Source organism: Danio rerio, chromosome 1, assembly GCF_052040795.2.
Source record: "Danio rerio strain M-AB ecotype USA chromosome 1, GRCz13ab, whole genome shotgun sequence".
Classification (NCBI taxonomy): Eukaryota; Metazoa; Chordata; class Actinopteri; order Cypriniformes; family Danionidae; genus Danio; species Danio rerio.
Genome location: NC_141021.1, coordinates 46,122,039 through 46,130,348, shown reverse-complemented (window position 1 = coordinate 46,130,348; position 8,310 = coordinate 46,122,039). Strand labels below are relative to the sequence as shown.

At 36.9% G+C, this 8,310-nt stretch overlaps 1 protein-coding gene across 1 annotated transcript; it reads right to left on the bottom strand.

Annotated features, from left to right (window-relative positions):
- Positions 1-130: 130 nt before the first annotated feature.
- On the bottom strand, positions 131-7,290 carry cisd2 (CDGSH iron sulfur domain 2). The gene is given in 3 exon segments (NM_200383.1): positions 131-999; positions 5,342-5,556; positions 7,100-7,290. Coding segments are annotated over 3 exon segments (408 nt in total). The 5' UTR covers positions 7,203-7,290; the 3' UTR covers positions 131-909.
- Between the last annotated feature and the right edge of the window lie 1,020 nt (positions 7,291-8,310).

Here is an 8,310-nt window from a genome sequence, read left to right as displayed (position 1 = left end):
TCCTGTGATAGTAGTTGACTGGCAAAAACCCCCCATTCGCATTTGGAAACGTATCTCGTTTTATCATCTAAAGGCAAAGCAGATGCAAATAAGCAGCACTGAAGAAAGTTCAGGCACATGAAGCAGCATGTTTGGTTACCTTTTATTTTACAAAAGTCATTAGGCACATTCCAGTTACCATACAAATGTAAAAACATCTATGAGAAAAGTAGCACAGGTTTAAAAAAACAAACAAAAACTATTGTGAGAGCCAAAGGATTGTCAAACTATTTATAACATTCAAACACAAACAAATGCAAATAATTCTTAAATATCGTGGCATATGGGTATATTCTGTTGCTTTATGAGAAATATTTGAATAATGTGAAACAAGAGCTTGACCATTGTAATCTAATGCTGTGAATTATTACTAAAATTGTATCAATAATTTAGCAAACATTTTAGAGGAATTCCTAATAAACTACTTTACATGGATGTGATGTTTTTTTTTATGTCTAAAAAAAATGTCAAATGCAAGTTTTTGATTATCACAATGATAACAGTACAAGGCAACTTAGTTAAAACTGATCCGAGATTGAGAGGAAAAGACACTTTCATGGCCAAAAAGACTAATGGGCAACAAGTAGCTCGATTTTGCCTTGTGGTCAAGTTATATTGCACACAAAAGTCAAAATGCATTTGCCCAAAACAAACCAACAACAAAATCCACATCGAAAAGAACAAAATACTCGATATAATCTTTTATATCAACCACAATATCACTAAAGTCAGAATGTACAGCTCTACTGCATGCTGGAAATAGTTTTGTGTAAGTACAAACAATCAAAATTACAGTAGGTTTTTTTAATGGACAAAAATAGATTTATTAAAAAAAGGCATGTCCTTCTCCGAGCCCCAAAAGAAGGTGGGCTACAGAGTTTTCTTCTTTAGAATAAGTGGACCAACGTTGTCTCCCGTCAACTCATTATGCTTTATGTGCGATTTATCACAAACAGGAAACTGCAAAGAGAGAAACAACAACTGAAATGCTGATAATGAGAAGCGTTTCTCAGGCACTCAAGAAAACTGACACACACTGTTTAAAGAGGAAACAGAACATCACACATGGCTTTAAAATTGTCACATGCAGTACACATTCATATATATATATATATATATATATATATATATATATATATATATATATATATATATATATATATATATATATATATATATATTAGGGGTGCAACGGTTCAATCTACTCACGGTTCAGTATGCATCACGGTTTCAGTATGGTACAGTTCGTGCTATATTTAATAAAAAATTATGCCTTCATAACAATTCAAAGAACAATAAACATTTATCGGGTAACAAATACCTGACAATGCAACAGCTTCACACATATGACTGCAGATTTGCATGTTCTCGTATTAATTAAATAAAAGTAGGTCATTTTGAAAACTGTGTTCAAATAAATTGCTTAAGAAAAGAGAAAGAGCATTAAAAAGCTTAAGTTTCCCCTTTTTCTATTTTACATCTCAACTCAGTCTCAACCAATTATGCAGATAATAATTGTCAACACATCTTGATAACGGGTGAGGCAGTGGCGCAGTAGGTAGTGCTGACGCCTCACAGCAAGAAGATTGCTAGGTCGAACCTCGGCTCAGTTGGCGTTTCTGTGTGGAGTTTGCATGTTCTCCCTGCCTTCGCGTGGGTTTCCTCCGGGTGCTCCGGTTTCCCCCACAGTCGAAAGACATGCGGTACAGGTGAATTGGGTAGGGTAAATTGTCCGTAGTGTGTGTGTGAATATGTGTGTAAGAATGGGTGTTAAAACTTGCTGGATTAGTTGGCGGTTTATTCCGCTGTGGCGACCCCAAATTAATAAAGGGACTAAGCCGACAAGAAAATGAATGAATGAACATCTTAATAACTGAGCACTTTTAAAGTATTGATTACTTCTGCTTACATTAACATGGCAACAACGCATTTTTATTTGATTTCTTTGTTTTTATTATGATTCCAGAGAGCTCCGTTTCACTTATCAGCACCATTGTAGTGATTAAAACTTAAGCAAAGAGAGGGCGTTCCGGCTCTTCTCTTTTCAGCGGGAACAGTCAGTCAGAAAGAAAACTGTTCTTAACAGACAGCTGGTAAACAGAGTGAATAGCAGGAGTGATCGGGTGCGGAAGAACACCCAAAAGGAGCAGGACTGAAGTAACAGACCTGTTGTACGTATGTGACACCTCTGGGTCTGGACACGTACCTCAATCCGTCTATTAGTGACCACTGATCTAGGCTATCTTTGCAAAAAAAAAAAAAACCTCATTCCTTATGTTTTTGTGTCTGTGTGAATTTATATCAAGTGTCTGTTGAAACACTGACAGCAATACGCTGTATTGCCTCACCTACGCATTTGCACTTTATCTCCTTCACTTGCCATGCTGAAACACAAAGAAACTCCACACGCAAACACCGACAAGTGAGGAAACATGATGTCAACAACAGATTTACATATTAAGAGGTGATTGGACAGGTCTTCGCATGTGAAATGGCTGGGAAAGATAATCAGAATCACACAAAGGTGGAACTGCTTCAGGGCTCGAAATTGCGACCATTTTCGTCGCATATGCGCCCGAAAATTAATCTGTGCGACCTCATAATATATCTGGGCGCATTAGTGCGACTGCAGATAATGGTTGTAGTGCGACCTGTTTTGGTTTTTTCTAAAAACGTGCTGAATCGCTCTTCCCTGCCGCTATATTGGTTCATATTAGCTGTCATTCACTCAAGGTATTCCGCTGTCAGATGACAGGGAAGGAGCTTTTATGACCACGGGAAATGCAAACGGCTGAAGAGTAAAAACTTAAAGCACACAGGTTTGCAAACCCCACCTAAAGTTGAGGCGCAGATGAAAGCGATCATGACACGTCACGTGGTGAATAATGATCCGCCAGCTGAGATCAATCGAGTACGCGCTTCTTGGTGAAGGCGCCCGAATCTCCATGCGTTGCATTCACTGCGTGTTCAGCGCAAATGTCCGCTAAAAGTCAAATCTAAAACTGTACATATCATCGCCAAAGGAGCTCGCCTTTACTAAGTTTACACTGAAACTGCGGCTCATAACAAAGACCGGTATTGGGCCGGTGGTCAGCACAAGAATCCTGCTCTGCCTGCTCATAAATTGGGTCGGCTGACTCGCCAGCTTTTCCACAACACAGAAACATGAAGATCAGCTCAGACTGAACCTTTAAATTGACACAAACTGAAACCAAAACTTTTAAAGAGTGATAGAAGTGAGACTTTACTTTCTTTTGTCTATTCTTGTTTGAGGTGTATATTATTTTTTTATTTATTTACTGATGACTGCTTTGCAGCTTTCATCATTGAATTGAATGATTTATTATAATCTTTTGTTTGTTTTGTTGCAGAAATATTATTTATTAAATTGACATGCATATAAAAACAGCAGCACAAAATAAATTTTTCTTACTGCAATGCTTCATTTTTGTTTGATGCAAACTATACAATTATTTTTCATAAAGTAACTGACATTTTATAGCAGATAAGATACATTCATGCACATTCAAGGCAGTATCATAATGAGAAATGGAATTCATTGTTACTATTATTGTCATTTTTATCATCATTAATATTCTATGGCCTAATTATTAGACATTCATTTTGGAATTATTGCACACAAATATCAATGTCTTAAGCAGCATTAGTTAAATAGTTGTTTCTGGTTTTTGTCAGTCCTATTAATGTTGTTTTAAAATACAATAAATCCCTTAAAAAACAATTTGCAGCGGTGCTCATTCATTTTTGGTGGGTGCTCCTAAATTTTTTCTGGTGCTCCTAAAAATTTTTTGGTGCTCCTAAATATTTGAAGTTGGGAGCACCGGTGCTACCAAGTAAAAAAGTTAATTTCGAGCCCTGTGCTTTGTTGCTGTTGTTTTTATTAACAAACCAATATTAATGATGTATATTCTTAACCGAAGATCACAGAACGCACCAAACCATAGAAGAACAACAGAACTTTTACAGAGAACCGTTGCATCCCATAGATAGATAGATAGATAGATAGATAGATAGATAGATAGATAGATAGATAGATAGATAGATAGATAGATAGATAGATAGATAGATAGATAAAATGCTGGATATGCAGATTATATACACACAATTAATCTGTATATCCTGCATTTTGCATTTTGATGGCTGTAAAGAGATTGCTGTTTGAAAAGAACTGCATATTATTAATTCTCTTTAATTTAAATCACTTTATTTAATGGTCTTCCTGCCTCTCCCGTTTTTAAAATAAGAGTCCCACATACACAATAAATTTAATATATAGATATTAGATAGCTTAGATGACCTTAAAAAATAAAGTGCAAAAACATCAGAAGCTATGTTTCCTTCCACCCATTTTTATGCACATTTTGAGTATGCGCATGAAAGCGGTTGATAAAAACGGCAAGATGTGCATACATTTAGAAAATGCCCATTAAAAATGTATAAGCATAACGGAGTAGAATAAACTTTCATTCATTCATTTTCGTTTCGGCTTAGTCCCTTTATTCATCAGGGGTCGCCACAGCGGAATTAACCGCCAACTTATCCAGCATTTGAACAATTTGAATTTTGTTCTCTGACTCATTGGACGGAAATGTTGCTTTAGTCGCACGTCTTTTATGCGATAAACCAGTTTTGCGCATAAATTTATTTAGTATCTTTGAATGGAAACATAGCTATTGTTGTAATCTTGCTGTGGAATGTTGTGGCCAGTCAAATGCCGCCTTGGGTATGCATATTAATGATCCTGTACGTAATCTAATAGTCTGTGTTTTGTTCCAATTGGCCTGTATTTCACCAGGAATTGGCAGGATTTACATGACAATGAGGAAACAGTGATGTTTGAGGCTCACGGTATGGCCACTTAAATGTATAACACTTATTATTCAGCTATGTCTAGGAATATCCAGATTTTTATTAGGGTGCTTTCACAGCTTCCTCATTAATTTGGTTAAAACAGAATTTGTTTGCCTTTTTGGTGCACTTTCTTTGTGCAGGTGTGCACCAAAAGCATACCGAGACCTGCTTCTAGAGGTGGTCTCGATACGCTTTCAAACAAACCCTGGAGCGATTGGTTTGTGGTAAGAAAGCAACATCATATGGCAACCATTAAATAGGGAGTATCATGCTAATATATTTTTTCATAAGTACCGGAGGTTTGTTTTGTACTGTACAGTGAGATACTACAAAGTTAATACGAAGTTAAAAAGCACAAGTTCTCATGATACCACCCATCTAGATCAGGTGCTTTATTTGTATAAAATGCTGTTTTTTTCTTTCCTCCTACCGTTTTAGATCGCCAGCAGCGGCAGTAACAAACATTTGGAGTCCTCAGGTCTTCAATGTCGATCTCATTCACCACTTTAGGGTTTTCTTTTTGGATCTTCAGATTTATTAGACTGTCTCTTTGCTTTTTCTTCTTGGGCAGGAAGGGCCGGATGGTCAGATAACCCAACAGAGCCAAAATCCCCAATAATGGTAGAAGCCGCAACCACTCTGAAACTGAGACACAATCAAGTGTTAGAATTTAAGTTCTGCACTTAATGGCACAATTTCTGCTTAGTTTCTGGTAGGTGTGTTAAAAAAAAAAAAAAGTGTGTGATGAAGTGTCAAGGTCTCATGCTGATTTCAATGTTGCAGTGTGATGTATCCGATTTTCACGATATTAACTTAAGCTGCATAAAAAGGGTTACTTTAGCAGATGTAACAACAAAAAGAATGCTACATTTTTGTGTATTGCTTTGTCGCATGTATGGTAAATGTTCAGAGAAAACAGATGTTTCAAAGAAATCAAATTGCAGAAGGAATATAGAGTACAACAGGGAACACTTTACAATAAGGTCTCAGTAAACATTAGTTAAAGGGATAGTTAATCTAAAAATGTGTTCCAAACCATTTTGACACAAAGGTAAATATGCAGAAGAATGTTGCCATTGACTTACATTGTGTGGATATTACCACTATGACATCTATCAGATGTTGGATTTTGGTTGCCATACCTGACGAATAAATGTCAGTATTTGACATCAATATGACGTTGGTTTAAGGTGTTGAATTGACGTTGGGTTTTTGTCACTTTCTAACAACCTAAAATTAACCTAAAATCAACCAAATACCAACATCATTTAAGGATGTTATTGGACATCAAAATAACGTTGACCTTAGATGCTGGCTGGACGTTGAATTTTGGGCACCTGACATCACAAACTAAATCTAATATTAACGTCTTATGTTGTGAGCCTGCTTTACAATAAGTAAACGCACTACAGAATGTTACGTTTACACACACATGTACAAATTACATGTAAAAGCGTCAGCTTTGAACAGCGTAATACTACTCTGCTTACTACTCTTGAGTACCTTTGAAATGTTTACTCATACTTTGAGTAATATTTACAAGAGATACTTTTACTCTGCTTGCACTACATTTTTAGGCAAGTAATGGTACTTTTACTTCAGTACTTTTCCACCACTAGTGCTAATGTTGTTTTGAAGTCATACTTACATAAGATTTCAGACTGAATATTCAAAGTAGCGTGGTAAACTATATAGAGACCACATCACAAGTTGTCTCAGTTCAAAAATTAATGATTGTACGAATATAAAACCAACTATACCTCACTATAATCTTTACACACATGTGCATTGTCCCAATACATAATGGCAGCTGCTGAAACCTAAATATGGTGTATGCAAATAGATGTGGATGTACAGTTGTGATGCAACAAACAAAAATTCAAATAGAGACATTGAGCTGACTTGTTTGAAATCCAGTCATTATTAAAGTGTAAAGAAGCATCTTCTCGAGCATTTGTTGATATGATGGAAAAGTATGAATTCATACGCTAATGTCAGAGAGTTGAACATTATCTCAGCCATAAAAACATGCAGGCGCGTTATTGTTGATAGTTATGAGTTTTTAGAGAGTGTAGCGAATGGAAATGAAAGACTCTTACAGCACTTTTTCCATGGAGATATTTGCGCGCTTTACTTGCGTGAGCTTTCCCATCTAACGCAACGCTTTTGAATGATATGAAACACAAACCTGTCAGTCGCGCGAAGCCGCCGATTGTTTCCGGAAGGGGCAGCTTCTTGAGGTAGGCTGGTAGCTGTATTTTGATGATCTTGGAGATACTTTCCAAAACCATGTTGAATGACTTTGTGCGCTTCTAATTGAGACAGCAGGATATTTCCTGGGACATTCTACGTCATCACGCTAGTGCACTTGCGTTGTCGTCTCCCTTCGCTGGTGAAGAGAGGATACGCGTTTTGTTCGTGAATGGCGGGACACGTAAAAGCCTTAACCAATCAGCTTCTGCAAAGTTGGTCGATCCCGATTGGCTCCTCTCATCGCGCCACTTGATTTTTTGTAATTTTACAAACTTTAATGTCTCTTTATGTTCTGTATATGTTTAAAAGGGTTTAGGCAGAAGCAAATAGATATTATTTATGTGTATTATTTTAGTGTAAATTATCTATCTATCTATCTATCTATCTATCTATCTATCTATCTATCTATCTATCTATCTATCTATCTATCTATCTATCTATCTATCTATCTATCTATCTATCTATCTATCTATCTATCTATCTATCTATCTGACAAGTCCCAAATCAAGCAACCCAGTGGCAAGGAATCAGTGTGCAAAAACCTTTAAACTTCTACAGTCTCTGTCTGTCTGTCTGTCTTTCTGTCTGTCTGTCTAATGGTTTAAATTGATGTTATATAATATGATTTATTAGTCCTTTATTCAATTATATTGAATATATTATTTTCCCAATGATAAGTTGCAGCTGGAACTGGAAGGGCATCTGCTGCATAACACATATGCTGGGTAAATTGGCGGTTCATTCCACTGTGGCGACCCCAGATTAATCAGTCCATCAGTCCATCCATCCATCCATCCATCCATCCATCCATCCATCATGTATGCAATAGATTTAGATTTATATGTCATATCATATCTGATGGCAACGCGGTGGCACAGTAGGTAGTGCTGTCGCCTTACAGCAAGAAGGTCGCTGGTTCAAGCCTTGGCTGCGTCAGTTGCCGGTTGTGTGGAGTTTGCATGTTCTTCCTGCGTTCGCGTGGGTTTCTTGTCCTCATAGTCCAAAGACTGGGTAAGCTAAATTATCCGTAGTGTATGTGTGTAAATGAGAGTGTATGGGATATGTTTCCTGGATAAGCTGGCGGTTCATTCCGCTGTGGTGACCCCAAATAATAAAGGGACTAAGTCTAAAAGAAAATGAATGAAT